The sequence below is a fragment of the Babylonia areolata genome, chromosome 1 (genome assembly GCF_041734735.1).
Source record: "Babylonia areolata isolate BAREFJ2019XMU chromosome 1, ASM4173473v1, whole genome shotgun sequence".
Taxonomy (NCBI): Eukaryota; Metazoa; Mollusca; class Gastropoda; order Neogastropoda; family Buccinidae; genus Babylonia; species Babylonia areolata.
Genome location: NC_134876.1, coordinates 35881308 through 35903925, shown reverse-complemented (window position 1 = coordinate 35903925; position 22618 = coordinate 35881308). Strand labels below are relative to the sequence as shown.

Genomic DNA, 22618 nt, shown 5'->3' with positions numbered 1-22618 from the left:
GTGTGCAGGTGTGGCATGTTGGATCAACATACAGAATGTTGTAGGCAGTCAACAGGTGGGTTGGATCAGGCTGTGGGAGTGTGCTTCAGGTGCCTCTAGGCCATGGAGTCTCTTTCTGTGGTGGGGTTCCTAATGGAAGGGGTGGTCTCCATGAAGAAAGTTTGTACTGAAGTCACTAGCTGAGAAATGGGACGAGATCCATGACTGGGTCTGGGCCTGTGTGGTATGTTTGAAGTATGGGGTGGAGCCGTGAGGGGAAGTTGGGACAGAATGGCTGTTGATCTGCTGTACTAGTCACTGGAGGGCATGAGACAGCATGAGTAAAACAGGAAACAGCTGTTGTGTGCTTGAAGTATGAAGGTGGCCACCAAGGAGGTTCTGCTAAAATGTAAGGAAGCCAGACGGATGTGACATAGTCTTGTGGGGCAACCGTGTGCCTGAAAGACATGATGCTTGCTGCCAAAGTGACAACAAAGTCATCCTCAGACAGGCCCTTGGCTGAAGAATGAGGCTCCGTAAAGACCGCAGGGGGTGTCCCACTGGCAAGACAGTGCTTGTAGGCAGGAGACATGCCAGAGTATCCACCTTTCTGTGAGAAGCCCCTGTGGTGGTGGTCACTGTGTTGGGTGATAGGGGAAACCGGAGGTGACCCTGTGAATGAGAGGCCCGCATGAGGAGTTAATGAAGGGCCACCTGTAGTGCGGAGAGTGAAAACTCTGGCGAGTGGGAGCAAGCATCGCAATAGGGACGATGCCGGCTTAAAGAACAGAGTAGGCCGGTATTGCGTGCTGCCACCTGGCTAATGGCCTTTGTTGCAGCAAGATCCATTGGAGAAGTGTATGCGGAGATTGCCTTTCTGTAACCACTGCAGTGGTTGTGTCAAAATTGAAAAGGGTCAGGCAAGTAAATCTGTTGACACAACCAAAGTGGTGCAAACCTATGGTTGTTGTAGGCAAATGAGTTGGGTTGCCTTGTCCCTCCTTGCACCAAGAGAGGGCATCCTTAGCCCTGTGGGTGGGAAGGGAGTGTGTGTGGGTCCCTAAGGACCAGCCACTGCTGATATGTAAAGGAGCAAACATTCAGGCTTGAATGAGGCAGTTTTGTCTGTGAGTGCAGTCGTCCTCCAAAAGCAAGGTAGGGATGTATTTATAAAAAGGAATACATATATGGGCAAAGAGATATATATAAACTTCCATCAACTCGATTGATGATGTCAGAAATATGCCAATGACAAGAGATCGAGGCACAAGAAATAAGTGGCTGTACAAGCATACGTGTAGCATGCACAGATATAGCCAAGTAAATGGGTAAGTGTGCATAATCAGTAATGGAAAGGAATCTGTGTATACACATATATAAGAGAAGCACATACACATATGAATACTGTGCCAGTATATAGACGCAGAGAGTTCTGGGCATTGTGTACAGAATGACGCAAATGCAAATGTGCACATATTGCTATGTAGGGAATCTCAATGAATAGAGACAGAAATATAATTGTACATGTTGAAATTATGAAATTATGGTGCTTAGAGCCTTGCCGACCACTAAGGCCATCTCAAGGCTATCGCCGCGTTAATAACTACAACAAGGATAAAAAAAAAACCAACCAATTAAAACGAGTCACCACTTCAAACTTTCCACTCCAAAGTTTAAAAAAAAACTTCCATTTGTTTAAAACCTTCAAATCTGGTTAAAAAGGTTCACTTCTTTTAAGAAGTCCATCAGCGCCCACGGAGGGACATCACGAAGCAAGGTCTTCAAAGAAACCGCCGTGTAATGTCTGTGTCTAATGTCATGCAGATCCCAACAGTCAAGGAGCACGTGTTTCACGGTGAGAGGGTCATCACAGGGAATACATCGAGGGGCCTCTTCCCCCTTCAACAAGAATGAGTAAAAAAAAAAAAAGTGTGCCCCGCACGTAGTCTGCACAGCACAGACTCCTCCTTTCTGTTCTTCACCCCCGAAGGGAGGGACTCTTTTAGGTCTGGACGGATCTGGAAGAGCTTGTTGTCCGTCTGGGTGTTCCACTCCTCTTGCCAAAGATCCTTAACATAAGTGTTCACCTTCCGCTTCATGTCTGTGTATGGTACAAAGGATCTGGATAATTCTTTCTTTACAGCGTTCCTGGTCAGCAGGTCTGCCCTTTCGTTACCACGAATGCCAACATGTCCAGGAACCCAGGCCAACACAACCTCATATCCTTTCTTCGTTGCGAGAGTAAAAGCTTCATAAAATTCCAGCAGTTTGGGATGAGTGATATTCCTGCAGGCGATCGCCTCCAGGGCTGACAAGGAGTCGGAAAAGATCATGAATCTCTTTTGTTTCGAAGAGAGAACCATTTTTACCGCCAGAACCAGTGCGGTCAGTTCCGCAGTGTACACCGAGCTGTCAGACAGGATGTGTTCCGTTGAGGGCCGGTCAGGAAAGGCGGGACAGAATGCAGACTCCGTCCTCTGACTTGGAACCATCAGTGAAGATTTTTTGAAAAGTGGGAAATTTGTGGCAGAGTTCTGAAAAGTAAGTTCTGAAAAGTAGGCCAGAGAACTGGTGGAGTCTTTACGGTACGAGGCCAGATCGAATCGGACCTCAGGTGTTCTAAAGGTCCACAAAGGGCTGTCGGGGAACTTGGAGAAATCTGAGATGCCACCGACATCCAGATCGGCATTTTCTAAGTGCGGCTGAATGCGGAGTCCAAGAGGAGGGATGCAGTTTGGGTTGTCTTTAAATTTCTTGTCAAAAGGGTTGTTGAATACAGCATCGTAAGCAGGGTTTGTAGGTTCAGAAAACAATTTCAAATAATAATTTAGGGTCAGCTTCAATCTGCGGTTGGAGAGAGGCGGTTCTCCCGCCTCTGCATACAGGCTGTGCACAGGGGTGGTGCGGAAAGCACCTAAGCTGAGATGGAGCCCTTGGTGGTGTATAGGGTCTAACAGTTTCAGGTAGGACGGTCTGGCCGAGCCGTATACTACACTTCCGTAATCCAGTTTGGACCGGACCAGGGCTCTGTAGAGGTGCTACAACTCGGATGATGTTCAGGGCTTTTTGGCAAAATATTTTCATCTGTTTGATACGGCTGAGGAAGTTCAGCTTCTGATCAAAAACGACCCCTAAAAATTTGGCTTCCTTGACCGCCGGGATGGTGGATTTTCCCAGACAGATTTCAGGGTCAGGATAGAACTGGCGGAAGTTATGAAAATGAATACATTCAGTTTTGGAGGACGAAAAGGTGAAGCCATTCTCCTCTGCCCAATGCTGGATTTTGTCGACGCAGAGCTGAAGCCGTCGCTGGATGCTGGCATATGTGCTGCCAGTTGCATACAAGGTGAAATCGTCCACGAACAGCAAGCTGTCCGATCCATTCTGAACGGATTGAACGATGTCATCAATTTTGATGCTGAAGAGAGCTGGCAACAGAATGCTCCCTTGTGGGACACCCAGCTCCTGCTCGTGAATGTCGGACAGGGTGGTGCCAACCCTCACCTGGAATTGTCTGTCTTGCAAAAAGTTGTGGATGAACTGCGGCATGTGTCCTCAGAAGCTGAGCTTGTGCAGGTCCGAGAGGATTCCAAATTTCCAGGTGGTATCGTAAGCTTTCTCCAAGTCAAAAAATATGGCCACCACATGCTGTTTGTTTACAAAGGCATTTCTTACAGTGGTTTCCAGACGAACCAGATGGTCAACGGTAGAGCAATGCTTGCGGAAACCGCACTGTTCTTTCGCCAGAAGGTCGTCGGTCTCTAGTTTCCACATCAGTCTACCATTGACCATCTTCTCCATCAGTTTGCAGATGCAGCTGGTCAGTGCTATTGGGCGGTAGTTGGAGGGGTTCAAGGGGTCTTTTCCAGGTTTTGACACTGGGATTATGAGGGCTTTCCGCCAGGAGGGTGGAAAAAAGCCTGTGATCCAGATGTGGTTGTAAACTTTGAGCAGGGTGTCCAGACAGGTTTCGGGAAGATGATTTAAGAGTTTATAATGGACCTCGTCCATTCCTGGAGAGGAATCCATGCAGGTCTGAACGGCAGATTTTAGTTCATTCATAGTTAAAGGAAGGTTGTAGCTCTCTGTGTTGTCGGAAGAGAAGTTGCAAGGTGTTTGTACATGATAATATGAAAATCATATAAACATATCCCATAAGCGCACACACGTGTATACCGAGGGATAAGTATACATCTATATATGTAAATAGAAATGTGTATTAATATAGCAAGATTATACACACACACACACATATATATATATATTTTGTTGTTGTCGTTGTTTTTTGGTCGTTGATTTTGATAATAAATCAACAAGAATAGAAAGGAAAATATTGTCATTTATTTCATGTTATTGTGTATAACAAGAAAAGAATGGTAATAGGATTGGTTGCCTGCAAAGGACTGCGTGCAAGTGTGGGGGGATGAAGAACCCAAAGTTCAGTGGCACATAGCCTGAGAAACAGCAAGAAAGGTGCAGTTGCTGTGCAAAGTTGTGTAAAGCCCAGGAATGGGCATCAGGACCCAATGAGAATTTTAAAAAAAATCGCTGGTGAACAGCACTGGGAGCAGGAGTGACGTGCTGTGCAGGCAAAAGGGAAGTAACTACATCGTCAACCGCCTAGGTTACTAATGCGGAGTTGTCTCCCTTGACACCAATAATCGGTGAAAAGGATGGTATCTTTAGAGCGCATATCCCCTGGTGTGATGTTTCCTCGCTGTAGAGGGAGGAGTGTCATGCTGCATGTGGGAGTCCATGGTTCGATGCCACCGTAACCAACACAGGTAAATACTGCCACAAAGGGAATAATTATAATGTCCCTTAGTGCCGTGGGCATCCCTACCCGAATCGGTCGCCATCGGACGTGAATGGTCGGGGCATGTGGCATGACAGCGCCGTAATCCAGTGTTATGGGCGTCGTGGACGAGAGGGTGGCAAGTCCGTCGGCTTGCCGAGGGATGTGCATTCCCCTGTAGCTGAACGGCGGTCCAACTTTGTGAATAGCTCCTGTGAGAGGACCGACGTTTAGCTGTTGTGTGTTGACGGATAAAGGGGTAGACAAGATCGGCCCAAGCACTGCCAAGTAGCAGGATCAAGTTATCAAGAGGCACTCCGATGTGGAAGTGTTGATGTTAGTCTGGGTAACAGCAGAGTTAGGCGGTGGGGCAGACAAAACCAACACTGCTGAAGTTCAATGGGCCGTGCAAGTACCTGCTCTGTGGGCAAGGGGTGGTGCAGGCGCAAGGTGTGGCACCAGGAAGCAGAGTGGTGCATAATTGCTGCAGCAAGTTAATGAGTTGCTGGTTGTTTGGTTGAGCAGTTCGCTGAGACACCATTAGTTGATGGGAAACAGCAGCAACTGGTGGTGTGGCAGATAGCTTGGAGGGACTGTGCACACACCTGCACTGTAGGCGAGGGGCAGTGCCGGTGCAAGGGAAGTAACTGAGGCGTTCACCGGCAAGGGTGCTGGAGCAGGAGTTGCCTCCCTTGGATTGGACGCTCGGGACAAGGGTGTCCCCTAGTGGTCCACCTTCCTCCCTACGTATGGGGACAGCATCCCTACTCATCTCGGACGTCATTGGATCCGAGACGGTCAAGGCATGCCGTGTGGGGGGCACGTGATCCGATGTCACGGCTGCCGCCACGGATGCATCACACATAGGGCCTGGTCTAGTTTGCGGATCCAAAGCAGGCGTATGGTGTTGTTTCCCCAAAGGGACTGTGGCACATTCCTGGTGAAACTGTGGGTATGGGTAAAGAGATAGATGAGGTCGGCTCGTGCACTGTCGACTGGCAGGGCCAAGAAAACACAGATCGCGTCGAGTCCGTTCGCGGATCGATAAAATTGCATCAATGGCACCACTGACCTGAGTGTGGGGCAACAAATCCCTAGAAGTCACCGGAGGAGGTGTAGGAGGTGGTGCAGGTCTGGAGTTGACCGGAGGGAGTGAAGGAAGTGGAGGAGGCGGCGGGTTGGCGTTGTTGAGAGGGCCAGAATTTGAGGGCCCAGAGTGTCAGCAAATCGATTGTGATCGCACCTTAATTTTAGTCCGATCGCCAAATCGAGCCATATAATCATGTAACCTGGTTGAAGACATAATTTGACAAAAAACGAGAACGCCAGAGAATCAACAGACAGAAAATATGAAAAAAATTAGCCGTATGAAGAGCACAGGAACAGGAGTCAAGATGGCTGCTGAAAAAAGAGGAAGCTAGTCAGGGATACAGAGGGGAGGTAACCTACTTCCGGGAGGTTATTGGCCGTAGCTACTTTCGTTTTCTCCGCATAGGCGGATAGTAGCTTGCACAGGACAGGAATCCGACTCCCTGCCGGAGTCTGCACTAGTGGGTCACGGTAAAGTATGTGTAGTGAAATGCTATTCCTAAATTGTGCAAATCCAACTCAAGGATGCTTCATCCAAAAAAAAACAACAACAAAGAGTATGATTCTTGCACCAAGACAAAAGCATAAAAAAATAATCCACTTGTCCTCACTTTGAATGTCAACGACAACTTCATTGAACAAGTCAATGAACTGAAATGGCAATCTCACATTAACTCTGTCTGCAGTCCTTTTTTTTTTACTTAACCAGCTCAAGCCTTACATAGACAGTGATGTTTGCAAAATGTTCTTCCATGCTCACTGTCTTTCTCACATTAATTACGCATCCTAGTCTGGAGCTGTGCTACAGATGTTCATCTTAACAAGCTAAATTCCCTTCACAAGAGAGCATCCACAATAATTTTTCCAGATTCTTCATTGTCAACTTAAAAAAATTCAAGCTGCTGATCCTGATGGAATTATCGATGAAATAATCAAATCTGCATGTAGATTAGAGGTTTTGGTTGTATATTGTTTAATTCTTTATTTGACAGAGGCATACATCCAGAAAGTTGGACAGAATCTATTGTTCTCCTGTTATATAAAAAGGGTGATGCCAGCAATATAAATAAGCATAGAGGGATTTCTTTATGTAATGTATGCAGCAAGGTGTACAATGCTGTCATAAACATGACATTGCATGAGTTGGTGGAGGAGAATAATATCAGGGGTGAGTATCAAGCAGAGTTCAAGCAAATTTATTCAGCTACAGACCACATGTTTACCTGAAACCCTTGACTGATATGCCCATATAATTCAGGGTCACAGTGCCATCACTGATGACATCAAAAGAAGGGAAATAACTGTGGAAAGCTGAAAATTCACACCTTTGATCTAGAGTGGTATATCTCCAGACTATTTTTCTCACTTTCTGGCTGATTGTTCTGGATATTGATTTACGATTTGAAACACCAGGTTTTTCCTGGCAGTCAAAGGGTTAATGGCATTTATATAGAAACAATTTTGTTTGAATCGAAAATTGTATGTTGCTTTTATTGATTTTTTTAAGGTTTTTGATTATGTCAACAGAGCTGGACTTTGGCATATTTTGTTTAAAAACTATATTTGTGGAAAACTATACAGATGTGTTGTTAGTATATGACTGTGTAAAGGCAAAAGTGCGATGTGGTGGTTACTGAAGGATTATATTAATTGTACATCTGGGCTAAAACAAGGTGATGTCTGTATTCCTGTTTTGTTTTCTTCATTTATTGACACATGGAGTTACTAGTTCCAGACAACAAAATTAAAAGTAAATACAAATAAATACATTAAAATATAATAAAGTAAAACATTCGTAGAAGATGAATGAAATAAAATGAGAACAAAAACGGGCCATGCTCAGCAAACCTGTATGCACCTACACACATGTGCACACTCACACACACACATTTACACACACTATGCACAGGCAACAATTTGCAGTCTCAACCCACAAGCTTATATGCCCAGGCCCCACCCTACACATACATACTCACACACAAATACATCCACCCTCTCCCCAACACACATACACACACAAGGACAACCCCAAACTGACCTTGAACTGGTGCAAGAACAGAACAAAGTCGGTCAAGTTGCCAAGCACATACTCCGGGACATGCTTCAGAGCAGGCATGGTGTTGACGGGGAGGGGGAAGGTGATGGGCTGGAAGGTGGCCATGCCATAAGGCTGGGTGGCTGTCTGGCACAGCCAGGAGGCTGTAGCCAGGTGGAAGTTGAGACTCATCTCCAGCAAATGGGTCTCCGACAGTGCCGCTTTCAGGCTGAGAAACAACGTCATTCCTGGAAAGAATAAGGATTAGAGTCACACCAAACAAATCAAAACAAAAGAAAAGATTAATCAATTGCTAGAAAATTACTAAAACAGGAAATGCAAGTGTACAAAATATGCACATTAATAACTATCTTTCAGGCTGAGATACAGCGTCATGCCTATAAAGAATAAGAAGGATTTAAGGAACACAAAACAAACAACAAAAACACACAAAAATTAAAAACAAAAAAACTCTGAAAGGTTTCATTATTGTGAGAAAATTTACTCAATGGTGAAATGCAAATTCATTAAGCTGTATTATATTTAAATGTATTTACTTTGTTTATTTCACTGAATCAATTGATTGCATTTTATGTTAATGTTTTTATGCAAACCAGGGGCATGCTCTCAAGGCCTGACCAGGACGTTTGGTATATATGCAGGACAAGAATTTGCTTTAAAAAAAAAAAAAAAAAAAATCTTTTATATAGATGTTGTGTAGTGTATATGGATGAGTCCACAATCTTTAGACACCTTCTTGGAACTGAGACTGGGAAGAATAAGAAGAATTTGAGTAATAAACAACAGCAAATGAAAAGCCGGTCAATTATGAGAAAATGACTGAACAGTTAACTCATTGAAGATGTGCCAGCGCGTAGTGTAGGATTCGGCAGATCGTGGAATTTTTTTTCATACACTCAGCAGTGTTCAATTAAAGGGAAACTAATCAGGCTGTCTTGAGGTATCAGTCTAGGAAAAAGTGAGTTATTTCCCCTTGACCGTTAACCGCATGAAAGGCTTTTTTTTCTAGACTTTTCTAGACTGGGTGAAAGTTCGATCTTTTCATAACCAAAATGGCGGCCAAGATGAATGTACTCCCTGCGTGAGGATGTCGAAATTGTGACAGAAGAAGGATCAGACACTTAACGTGACCTCCTTGACACTAGTAACGAATTCTCTGATGATGATAACATTCAGTTAGTACCAGATGATGATTTTGAAAGTGACGACGAAACTTTGCTGACTGACCCCTACGACGTTGAGACAGAAATCGACAGTGACACTAGTGACGGCCATACTGCAAGACAAGATGACTTGATGACTGTAGATACTGACGATGAGGAACAAGAGTACTTGTATGAGTGGGTAAAAGACCTGACAAACTTCACACTGGCTGCACCTTTCACTGGGACCCCAGGACTCTCACCGACTTTCCAGACACACCCACTCCTGTTGAGGTGAGTGTGTTTACAATTTGAAATTGTTGCTAATTTATTTCTTGTGCAAATAATGTTGATTTTTACAATTTTTAATGAATAATTTGTATATATGAATGTAAAATTATCATTTTCTAAGTGTGCACTTATTAAATTGTGTGGGTGTGTGTCTGTGCAATGGGTGTGTCAGTGTATTATGCATGGGCGTGTCTGTGCGTGTGTGTTATTTATACTGTCACTCCTGAATTATTATGCATGTGTATTTGCTGTGTAATATTACTGATGTTTATTTTGCATTTGTTTTTTTCTTTTCTTTTTTGCCCTTTTTTTGCAATACATGCAAAAGCTTTTCTTCTTTTTTTCTTATGACAGCATTGTCTGTTACAGAAATTCAACACTTTACACGCATAAGGAGGAGATCTGCCAGACACAGGAGCAGACATGGGGAGACTGAGGCCAGGTAGTCACTGGCCTGCTAACCATTCCACCCACCAAGGAGCAGCAGACCAGGAGAGCACAGAGAGGGTGCAAGGTGTGTTACACCAAACACAAAGCACAAGCAGCGTCACGTCAAGAGGTGAAAAACGCAAAAAAAAGCCACCACAATCATGTGCAAACAGTGTAAAGTGCCCCTCTGTGCTGTTCCATGCTTTGAGGTGTTCCACACAGTCAAGGACTACAGCAAATAATAATCTAGCTGCAGCAGAAATGTGTAAATAGTTTTTTTCTTCTTTTTTTCAAGTGATGGATTTGTATGGTTTTTCATTTTCTTTCTTTCCAGTGTTGTGATCTTCTATTTTATTTTTTTTTAACAGTTTGTTGTGCAACATTTGACTTCAAACTGATTCATGAGAATGAGGGAACCTTACTGTGTGAGAAAATCATCTTATGCTGCCTTGTGGATTAGCTGGATATGACATGCCTGGTTGAGTACAGTATACCAATTTTTCATTTTTTGTTTTGTTTTTCAGTATTTAGTGACATAATTAAAAAAATATATTTTTTTTAAAAAGCAGTATTTAATGAGAAAACTGTTTTAAAATGTTCAAAGAAGAGATGGTAAACTTTCTAGTGATATAATTTGTATGTCTTCGCCTCTGTGTGAAAGTGTGTTGAATTTTTCAAATATGCGCATATTTGCCCACCACAGTAAAACTACATGCACTATTTAATTGCATCTCCATAGAGTTAAGGGCAAGTGTACAATATATGTACATTAGATAGTTATGGAAATTACATAGTTAGGTCTGTCTCACTCAGTGTGACAGTCTATGGGAGGCAACTCCTGGATGAACTGGTGTAATGTCCAAAATCATTATGCCCCTACACTGCTCGCACTGCTCTTTCACCAGAAGGCCATCAGTCTCTAGTTTCCTCATCAGTTTGCCACTGACCATCTTCTCAGTTCTCCATCAGTTTACAAATGCAGCATTGTCAGATGAAAAGTTGCAGGATGTTTTTCTTTCAGGCTTTAAGTTTTGAGGAACAGGGTTGATTTATAGGCAGATGCAGTTTGATTTAGTTGTGGAGACAAGCAAACTGGCAACTGCCTTCTCTGTAAACTGAGTGTCTGAAAGCTTTAGATGGTGTAAGGATGGATAAACATTTTTCCCTTCAATTTTCTTTCAAATTTTCAACACTTTTTTCTTGGGTGTGCTGAAGGTCAACAAAGAGCAAAAATCTCTCCAGGATCGTCACATGCTGATGGGTTCTCATGCTGTGTGCCTCCGGTCTCTAAAAGACACACCGTTACGTGGTTTTTTTTTAAAGACTTTCGGACATCCCTACATTCAGTGTTGAACAAGGGTGTTCTGGGCATATGAGGCTTGGAGGTAGATGATGGAATTGCTGCTTTGGTACATTCTAAAATCATCTGGGTCAAAGTGTCTGCAGAATCCTCACTTTGCATGATTTTAGTGTCCTCTAGCCCCACTCTGATTTTAGAAATAAAAATTCCCCAGTTGGCTTTGTCTTAGTTCAGGTGGTCAGGCAGAGAGTCATTTTCTACTTCTGTGGAACGGAGGATGACAGGAAAGTGGTCACTCCGGTGCAGATCATCATGCACTTTCCATTCGTAGTCCAGGACCAACGATGGATCACTCACCCACAGATCTAGACATGAGAGCTTCCCAGAAGAAAGGTGAAGATAAATAGATGATTCGTCGTTTAGAAAAAATAAGTCCATGTCTGAAAGAATGTTTCCTTGGAGAAGACCTCGGGCTGATGCCATCTCACTATCCCAGAGTGGGGAGTGGCCACTGAAGTCGTCCAACAGCAAAAAAGGTTGTTTAAGCTGGTTGACAAGGTTTATGAGGTCCTGCCTCAGAACAGGAACAGAATGCATTCAATTTTAATCAAACTTGGTCTTGTGACATGGTTATGGATACACTATGATCCCTAAGGAAAATCAAAATCTGAGATTAAAGGTGAAGGTCACAACCTGTCATGTGATATTAATAAGAAACATTTCTGGGTGGAAGAGAGAGAAGGTCTTCTGTACAATTTTCAGGAAACTTGGTACAAGGACTGGTTATGGTGAAAACTAAACTCATGCAAAGAAACAAGGTCAAAGATCAAGGCCACAACTTGGCCTATTCGGAAAATGTAAAAGATAATAAAACTTTGGTTTTTCATCCAATTTTCATTCCACAGGGTATAGTATGTTGTGATTTTTTATGGCCAGAACATTAACGCTTCGTAAATTTAGATGTCAAAGGTCAAGGTCACATCAGTGTCTTTTTGCCAGATTATCCATTTTGCAGATTTCTTTAAAAAATAATAATTCTTTTGTTGGATTAAGTGCATATCTCAAGTGAGCCTTGAAGGCATCATGTCTCTTGTTCATTTACTTTTTCAACCTCTTCAGTGCCCCATGACGTATATAAATGTCAGCAAAAATGTATCCGTATTTGCCTCATTTCAGGATTTTTCACAGTCACATCTAAAAGTTGATGTGTCCCAATAGCCACCAGTCAGAAAGCTTGATAAGTCTTGTTTTGTTATCCGTGTGGAGTGACAGCCAACCATGCTCTGTATGGTAATTACTGGATGTTATTGACAGTGCCCCTCTCACAAAATTTCAAGATGGTGGATGACAAAGCACAATCTGGCTCTGGTGGCTGGAAACAAGTACCGTGTTGCAAACACCCTTCATGATTTACCAAACACGCAAGATATTACACAGACTTTATGTCACTGAAGATGATGCAGTTAGTGCTTGTGGTTGCAAAATCTTGTCAGATGGTTCGCTTGACGCAAAAAGTGATTTGCAGAGAGGGTGGAGGGTGAGGTGAAATGAAATGAAATTATGGTGCTTAGAGCCTCGCCGACTACTAAGGCCATCTCAAGGCTATCGCCAAGGAGGGTGAGGCAGTTGTAGAGCTATAAGTTGCAATAAAAGCAGAGGGAAAGCTGACAAGAAGCCAAAAACAGCTCTGTGGCTGACCTACATTGCATAAATCACTGCAGAAGTGTGTGCTTTTTTTTTAATCACATTGGCAGTGATCAAAGAAGGGGTCAGCTATCGCCTGCAAGTAAAGATCTGAACTGTACTCACCCCATCTCCTGCACTGTGTGCCTACTAGGTCACTGTTAACCTCTTTGAAATTGTCTGAAAGTGAGCATGAGATGAGTTGGCCTGGCACTGGCAGGCATGTCACATGAAGGACATGTGTGAAGTGTGTGTGTGTGTGTGTGTGTGCGTGTGTGTGTGTGTGATTTCTATTTCTCTTGGAAAAAATCTAAAAAAAAACAGTTTGCTTACCACATTTCTACTGCAGTTACCAAGACACTGTGTGAACAACGGGCTGAAAATTGTGTAGACTTCCAGAAATATGGATTAAAATTCATGTCTGTATTTATAAATAAGGTACAGCAACACATTTAGTTACTAGTTTCAAATATTTTCCAGGTTCATTTTACCTGCTGTAACTAACAATCTATAACATATATTCAGGAAGTATGTGAAATATGTTTTTCTCACAATTATGGTTCACTCACTGCTAAAGTATGTTGAGTAAGCTTCAAACTATCAGAAACTGATGTTCTGTTCATTTTCCTTACAGAAATTTTGGGTTATGAAAACTTTCTTGCAGTAGTTTGTGTGCTAGAATTTTTTGTTAATTATTACCCTTCGCAACCAAAAGGTGCTTGGCAAATAGGAAGCACAATTCAAAATAATGCCCGACACTGAAATTTTGTTCTCTCATTATTTCAGTATCCACTTTACCTGTTCATTTGTCTGATTTTCTATTCATTATATCAATATCCACTTATTTACATATCTATTAATTCATTTTTTACATTTATACAGAGAGGGGGGTCCAAGGAATGAAAAAAAAAAACAAGCAAAAAAGTCAAACAAAGCCAGGTATGTCTGTCACCTTTTTCCATCTGTGTTTTGATGCTGCGAACAGGCTCCTCATTGTCGGAGCTGACCATGGTGTGAGCTTCATTGTACAAACGCTGCACATGGTGCAGGTCCTGGTTCAGCTTTACCAGTTTGTCGTGCACTGCATGGAAACCCATCCGCACCGCCTGCTGTGTCAAGAAAAACAGCTCCGTCACAAAGCCATAGCTGTCCTCTCTCGGCATCGATTCAACTGTGTCAGAGGTGACCAGAGGTGTCTCTTTGGATAAACCTGCAAGATGAAGATATTAACACACAAACAAGTATTTTAGCATAAAACTGCCAGAAACTGTGGTAAATTTTAATGTTTTCAGGTGAATTCCTGTCAAAACCATGTAAGAAATACTGCACTCTTTTGCCATATTTCAGTTGCAAGCTGAAAGCAACAACAACCAGGAAATTCCAGCCTGCGAAGTAATAATATCAAAATGAGCAGTGAACAGGCATTAGTAGTCTCCCCCTGAAACTTCCAATCATTTTGGAGTATGCATGTAGTATGTTTTTTTGCTCTCTTTTCACTCGCTACCCTCAATGAATTGCTTGCTTAACCTGGTCAAATCAGATTCTTTGAATTTAGCCACATTTCCTATTAAAAGTTCACTTGACTGATAATACTATTGAAAGTTCAGGCTTTCTATGATATATCGTAATTGATAGTGTTTCATTCTGCAAAATAATTCAGAGAAAGACACATGTGTCACCACTGATGTAAAAGTAGATTAGTGCATGTGCCTGTGAGTAAGTGTGTGTGTGTGTGTGTGTGTGTGTGTGTGTGTGTGTGTGCATGCATGTGAAACCCGAAAAGCAATTGTGTTTTCAAACAGCAGCATGCCGTTCAACACTGTTTCTGTCTCCTGTATGCAATGGAGAGAGAGACACACAGGGAGAAAGAACACAAGAATTTTAATGAAAGGTTAACGACCTATATACATTTTAGGTGTATGTATGTGTACACAGAGAGGGAGAGAGACACAGAGAGAGAGAGGGAGAGACAGCAACATTCTCAGATGTGTTGTCGCCGACCACAGCTGTTGTGACTCTACTGCCAGTGCATCTGACTGCAAATTTGGGAAACAAAATTACCAACACCTTGACTTCATCTGTCCCATCATCTGTTCTGCGTTTTGATCCAAAGAACTTGTTTGCCAATTATGACGGGCACAATAGCCGAATGGTTAAAGCGTTGGACTTTCAATCTGAGGGTCCTGGGTTCAAATCACGGTGACGGCACCTGGTGGGTAAAGGGTGGAGATTTTTACGATCTCCCAGGTCAATATATATGCAGACCTGCTAGTGCCTGAACCCCCTTAGTGAGTATACGCAAGCAGAAGATCAAATACGCACGTTAAAGATCCTGTAATCCATGTCAGCATTCGGTGGGTTATGGAAACAAGAACATACCCAGCACGCACACCCCTAAAGCGGAGTATGGCTGCCTACATGGTGGGTTAAAAATGGGCATACACGTAAAAGCCCACTCGCGTATATACGAGTGAACGTGGGAGTTGCAGCCCACGAGCGCAAAAGAAGAAGTTTGCCAATTATTACACTTTGATTTGAAGTGAAACATTTCATATTGATCAAATCTAGAGATTCTTATCACAAGTGCACTTTCAATTAAAAGCACCAGCAGCATAAGACCTGGCAGTCGGGAGAATGGCTGACCCCTTGGACACAGTCCCTGGCATTCACACTGCCAAAGAAAGGAAACTTGCAGAAAGTGTCAGAATTATTACACCATCAGTCCAATCAGTCATCCCAGCAAAGTCATGTTGAAAATACTACTCAGCAGATTGAAACCACAGGCGAAGATCATCATCTTCAAAGAACAGGCTGGTTTCAGGGCAGGAAGCACCACCACTGAACAGATCTTCAATCTGAGAATTATGTGCAAGAAACATCTCCAACATCAACACGATCTATACCAGGTCTTCATAGATTTTGAGAAGGCATTTGACAGAGTATGGCACTCTGCACTTTTGGCCACCATGAGGAAATATAACATCAGTGCCAACCTCATCAAAGTCATTGAACACCTATATGACAGAGCCACCAGCAAAGTCCTATTCAATGGCAGCACAGGCAAGTGGCTCCGGATGTACATAGGAGTCACACAGGGCTGTCCTCTCTCACCCATACAATATGTTCCTGGAGAAATTGATGACTGACGCACTGAACAGCATGAAGGGTCAGTGAAATCAAATTATGGTGCTTAGAGCCTTGCCGACCACTAAGGCCATCTCAAGGCTATCACCATGTTAGCATCTACTTCAAGTCAAGGGTAAAAATGTACAATAAAAAGTAATCACTGCTTCAAGCTTTTCACTCAAAAAGTTTAAAAACCTTCTAGAGTTTAAAACATGGAAATCTGATTAACATGTTCACTTCTTTCAAGACGTCCAATAGCGTCTATGGAGGGACATCGCGAAACAAAGTCTTCATGTAATCTGCCGTGTAATGTCTGTGTCTAACATCAAGCAGATCCCAGCAGTCAATGAGCATGTGTTTCACAGTGACAGGCTCATCACAGGGAATACATTGAGGGGCCTCCTCCCTTTTAATTAGTAAAAATGAGTAAGAAAAGTGTGCCCTGAGCGCAGTCTGCACAGCACAGACTCCTCCTTTCAATTCTTCACAACCAATGGGAGGATCTCTACAGGTCTGGACAAATTTGGACAGCTTGTTGTCCGTCTGGGTGTTTCACTCCTTTTGCCAAAGAAGATCTTTAACATAAGTGTTCACCTTCTGCATCATGTTTGTGTATAGTACATAGGATCTTGATAATTTTTCTTTTATGGTGTTCTTGGCCAGGTGGTCTGCTATTTCATAACCTCTAATGTCAACATATTCCGCAAACCAGGCCAAAAACAACATCATACCCACTGCTTGTTACAAGTGTAAAAATTTCATAAAATATAAGCTGTTTCGAATGTGTCAGATTCCTGCAGGCAATCACCTCCAGGGTTGACAAGGAGTCCAAAAAATAATAAAATTCTTGTGTTTTGCATGGAGAACTTTTTTTAATGGCAGAACCAGTACAGTCAGTTCCGCAGTGTAAACTGTGCTGTCAGAGAATGTGTTTTGTTGAGGGCTGGTCAGGAAAGGCAGGACTGACCGCAGATGCAGCGAAACCAACCTCCGACTGTGAACCATCAGTAACATCAGTGAAGATTTTCTGAAACGTGGAAAATTTGTGACAGAGTTCAGAAAAGTAGGTTTTATAGGCCAATGAACTGGTGGAGACTTTACAGTGTGAGGCCAGATCGAATCATACCTCAGGTGTTTTCTTTTTCTTCTTTGTTCATGGGCTGCAACTCCCACATTCACCCCAATGTACATGGGTGGGCTTTTATGTGTATGACTGTTTTTACTCCGCCATGCAAGCAGCCATACTGTGTTTATGGGGGGGTCAGGAGGGGCAGGGGGGGGGGGGATTACAGGATCTTTAACAAGTGTATTTGATCTTCTGCTTCTCAGGTGTTTTAAATGTCCATGTTGGGCTCTCAGGGAACTTTGAAAAATTTGAGATGCCTCTGACATCTAGATCAGCATTTTCCATGTGTAGCTGAATACAGAGTTCCAGAGGAGGGACACAGTTTGGGTTATCATCAAATTTCTTACAGAAAGGGTTGTTGAAAACACTACAGAGGCAGGGTTTTTTGGTTCAGAGAAGAATTTTAAATAACAGTTAAGGGACAATTTCGGTCTGCATTTGGAAAGAGGCAGTTCCCCCGCCTCTCCATACAAGCTGTGCAGAGGGGTGGTGTGGAACGCGCCTAAGCAGAGACGGAGCCCTTGATGGTGTACAGGTTCTACCAGTTTCAGGTTAGGTCTGACCGAGCCATAGACTACACACCTGTCATCCAGTTTGGAGCGGACTAGGGCTCTGTAGAAGTGCAAAAGTATTTTCTTATCAGCATCCGAGTCCATGTGTGCTACGACTGAGAATGTTCAGAGATTGTTAGCAGGTTTTCAACTGTTGAATGTGACTGAGGAAATTTTGCTTCTGGTCAAAGATGACCCCCAGAAATTTGGCTTCCTTAACCTCTGGGATGGTGGATTTTCCAAGAAGGATTTTGAAATCCAGAAAGAACTGACTAAAGTTGTGAAAGTGGATACACTGGTTTTTGGTGGAAGAAAAGGTGACACTGTTCTCCTCTGCCCAATGCTGAATTTTATCTATGCAGAACTGGACCCATTGCTGGATGCTGGCGTACATGCTACCAGTTGCATAAAGGGCAAAATCATCCAAAAACGAGCTATCTGATCCCATCTTGACCAACTGGATGTCATTGCTCTTAAAACTTTAGAGAGCAGGTGACAGAATGCTCCCTTGTGGAACACCCAGTTCCTGCTTGTGTTGTCGGAAAGAGTGGTGCTGAATGTCACCTGGAACTGTCTGTCTTGTAAGAAATTGTGGACAAAGTGGGGAAGGTGTCCTCGGAAGCCGAGGCTATAAAGATGTGAGAGAATGCCAAATTTCCAGGTGGTATCATAGGCATCAGTCTACTGTTGACCATCTTCTCCATTTTTTTTTTTTACAAATGCAGCTGGTCAGTGCAATTGGGTGGTAGTTTAAAGGATTAGAGAGGTTTTTTCCTGGTTTTGGTTTTGGGATGATGAGGGTGGGAAAAAGCCTGTGGTCCAGATATGATTACTGACTTTAAGTAGAGTTTCCAAACAGGTTTCAGGAAGATGTTTCAAAATTTGTAATGTATCTTGTCCAATCGTGGAGAGGAATCAGTACAGGTTTGATGTAAAGGGATGGTTATAAGTTTCAGTGTTGTCAGATGAAAAGTTGCAGAGTCATTTTTCTTTCAGGCTTTCAGTTTCGAGGAAAAGGGCTGATTTATAGGCAAATGAAGAGTTTGATTCAACTGTGGAGGCAAGCAAACTGGCAACTGCCTTGTTCTCTGTAATGAAAGTGTCTGACAGCTTTAGATGGTGTAAGGATGGACAGGCGTTTTTCCCTTTAACTTTCTTAAAAATTTTCCACATTTTTTTTCTTGGGTGTGTTGGAGGTTCATGATGAGCAAAAATCCCTCCAGGATTGACACTTGCTATTTTTTAAAAACAAATCTCAATTTTGCCCTCAGCTGCTGATGGATTCGCACACTGTCTGCCTCCAGTCTCCGAAACTACAGTTTTTTTTTAGATTTTCAGACCTCCCTGCATTCAGTGTTGAACCAGGGTGTTCTTGGCATATGAGGCTTGGAGGCAGATGACAGTATTGCTGCTTTGGCACATTTTAAAATTATCTGAGTCAGAGTGTCTGCAGGATCCCCACTTCACATTATTCTATTTTCCTCTATCTCCACTGTGATTTTGGAACTAAAAATTCCCCAGTTGGCTTTGTCATTGTTCAGCCGTCAGGCAGAGAGTCACATTCTACTTCTGTGGAACAAAGGATGACAGGAAAGTGGTCACTCCAGTGCAGATCATCATGCACTTTCCATTCGTAGTCTAGGACCAATGATGGATCGCTCACCCACAGATCTGGACATAAAAGATTCCCAGAAGAAAGGAGGAGATAACTAGGTGCTTTGTTGTTTAGACAGAGAAAGTCCATGTCCGAGAAAATGTTTTCTAAGAGAAGACCTTGGGCTGATGTCACCTCACTACCCCAGAGTGGGAAGTGGCTATTAAGTCACCCAACAGCAAAAAAGGTCGTGGAAGCTGGTTGACAAGATTTTTAATAAGGTCCTACCTCAGAACAGGAACAGGAGGAAATGAAATGAAATTATGGTGCTTAGAGCCTCGCCGACCACTAAGGCCATCTCAAGGCTATCGCCGCGTCAATAACTACTACAAGGATAAAAAAAAAACCAACCAATTAAAACGAGTCACCACTTCAAACTTTCACTCCAAAGTTAAAAGAAAACTTCCATAGTTTAAAACCTTCAAATCTGGTTAAAAAGGTTCACTTCTTTTAAGAAGTCCATCAGCGCCCACGGAGGGACATCACGAAACAAAGTCTTCAAAGAAACCGCCGTGTAATGTCTGCGTCTAACGTCATGCAGATCCCAACAGTCAAGGAGCACGTGTTTCATGGTGAGAGGCTTGTCACAGGGAATGCATCGAGGGGCCTCCTCCCCCTTCAACAAGTAAGAATGAGTAAAAAAAGTGTGCCCCATACGCAGTCTGCACAGCACAGACTCCTCCTTTCTGTTCTTCACCCCTGAAGGGAGGGTCTCTTTTAGGTCCGGACGGATCTGGAAGAGCTTGTTGTCCGTCTGGGTGTTCTATTCCTCTTGCCAAAGATCCTTAACATAAGTGTTGACCTTCCGCTTCATGTCTGTATAGGGTACCAAGGATCTGGACAATTCTTTCTTTACAGCGTTCCTGGCCAGCAGGTCCGCCCTTTCGTTACCACGAATGCCAACATGTCCGGGAACCCAGGCCAACACAACCTCGTATCCTTTCTTCGTTGCGAGAGTAAAAGTTTCATAAATTCCAGCAGTTTGGGATGAGTGATATTCCTGCAGGCGATCGCCTCCAGGGCTGACAAGGAGTCAGAAAAGATCATGAATCTCTTCTGTTTCGAAGAGAGAACCATTTTTAACCCCAGAACCAGTGCGGTCAGTTCCGCAGTGTATACTGAGCTGTCAGATAGGATATGTTCCATTGAGGGCCGGTCAGGAAAGGCGGGACAGAACGCAGATGCAGCGACTCCGTCCTCTGACTTGGAACCGTCAGTGAAGATGCTTTGAAAAGTGGGGAATTTGTGGCACAGTTCCGAAAAGTAGGTTCTGTAGGCCAGAGAACTGGTGGTGTCCTTACGGTACGAGGCCAGATCGAATCGGACCTCAGGTGTTGTAAAGGTCCACGGAGGGCTGTCAGGGAACTTAGAGAAATCCGAGATGCCACCGACATCCAGATCGGCCTTTTCTAAGTGCGGCTGAATGCGGAGTCCGAGAGGAGGTATGCAGTTTGGGTTGTCTGTAAATTTCTTATCGAAAGGGTTGTTGAATACAGTGTCGTAAGCAGGGTTTGTAGGTTCAGAGAACAATTTCAAATAATAGTTCAGGGTCAGCTTCAGTCTGCGGTTGGAAAGAGGCGGTTCCCCCGCCTCTGCGTACAGGCTGTGCACAGGGGTGGTGCGGAAAGCACCTAAGCTGAGACGGAGCCCTTGGTGGTGTACAGGGTCCAACAGTTTCAGATAGGACGGTCTGGCCGAGCCGTATACCAAACTTCCATAATCCAGTTTGGACCGGACCAGGGCTCTGTAGAGGTGCAAGAGAGTTCTCTTATCAGCACCCCAGTTCGTGTGTGCCACAACTCGGATGATGTTAAGGGCTTTTTGGCAAGATACTTTCAGCTGTTTAATGTGGCTGAGGAAGTTCAGCTTCTGATCGAAGACGACCCCTAGAAATCTGGCTTCCTTGACTGCCGGGATGGTGGATGTTCCCAGACGGATTTCAGGGTCCGGATAGAACTGGCGAAAGTTATGAAAATGGATGCATTCAGTTTTGGAGGATGAAAACGTGAAGCCATTCCCCTCTGCCCAACACTGGATTTTGTTGACGCAGAGCTGAAGCCGTCGCTGGATGCTGGCGTACGTGCTGCCGGTTGCATATAAGGCTAAATCATCCACGAACAGCGAGCTGTCCGATCCCTTCTGAACGGATTGAACGATGTCATTAATTTTGATGCTGAAAAGAGCCGGTGACAGGATGCTCCCTTGCGGGACACCCAGCTCCTGCTCGTGAATGTCGGACAGGGTGGTGCCGAGTCTCACCTGAAATTGTCTGTCTTGTAAAAAATTGTGGATGAACTGAGGCAGGTGTCCTCGGAAGCCGAGCTTGTGCAAGTCGGAAAGAATACCAAATTTCCACGTGGTATTGTAAGCTTTCTCCAAGTCGAAAAATATGGCCACCACATGTTGTTTGTTCACAAAGGCATTTCTTACAGTGGTTTCCAGACGGACTAGATGGTCAACGGCAGAGCGATGCTTGCAGAAACCGCACTGTTCTTTCGCCAGAAGGCCGTCGGTCTCTAGTTTCCACATCAGTCTACCGTTGACCATCTTCTCCATCAGTTTGCAGACGCAGCTGGTCAGTGCAATTGGGCGGTAGTTGGAGGGGTTCGAGAGGTCTTTTCCCGGTTTCGGCAGCGGGATTATGAGGGCTTTCCGCCAGGAGGGTGGAAAAAAGCCTGTGACCCAGATGTGGTTATAAACTTTAAGCAGGGTGTCCAGACAGGTTTGGGGAAGGTGCTTTAGGAGTTTATAATGGACCTCGTCCATTCCTGGACAGGAATCCGTAGAGGTCTGAAGGGCAGATTTAAGTTCGTTCATTGTGAAAGGAAGGTTGTAATTCTCTGTGTTGTCGGAAAAGAAGTTACATGATGTTTTTTCTGACAGGTTTTTGGTTTTAAGAAAGCGAGCAGAGTTGTTAGCAGATCTCGAGTTCTGTTCTATTGTGGAGGCAAGCAAATTGGCAACTGCTTTCTTCTCTGTGACCAGAGCGTCTGAAAGTTTAAGATGGTGAAAGGTTGGGCATACGTTTTTGCCCTTAATTCTTTTTAAAACCCTCCACACTTTCTTCTTGGGTGTGTTGGAGGTTAAGGAAGAGCAAAAATCTCTCCATGATTTCCTCTGGCTCTTTTTAAAAACATACCTGGCTTTCGCCCTCAGCTGTTGATGGGTTCGAACGCTATCGGTCTCCGGTCTCTGAAAGACGCGTCGCTGCGCTCTCTTCCGAGACTTGCGGGCCCCCCGACATTCCGCGTTGAACCAGGGCGTTCTAGGGACCTGAGGCTTGGAGGTAGACGATGGGACTGCTGCTTTGGCGCAATCTAAAACGATCCGAGTCAGAGCGTCAGCAGGGTCCTTGCTTTTCAATACTGTTTCTTCCTGCAGCTCCGCTCTTATCTTG

The 22618-nt window shown here is 43.8% G+C and overlaps 1 protein-coding gene across 1 annotated transcript in view; it reads right to left on the bottom strand.

The window, feature by feature from the left end:
* The window catches only part of LOC143282275 (ubiquitin conjugation factor E4 A-like), a 149292-nt gene that overhangs the window by 61389 nt on the left and 65285 nt on the right, over positions 1-22618 (bottom strand). Inside the window, exons 11-12 of the mRNA XM_076587878.1 lie at positions 13717-13974; positions 7902-8146 (exon numbers count right to left, since the gene is read on the bottom strand). Of these exons, the coding sequence (XP_076443993.1) occupies positions 7902-8146; positions 13717-13974 (503 nt within the window). The remainder of the gene's footprint in view (positions 1-7901; positions 8147-13716; positions 13975-22618) is intronic.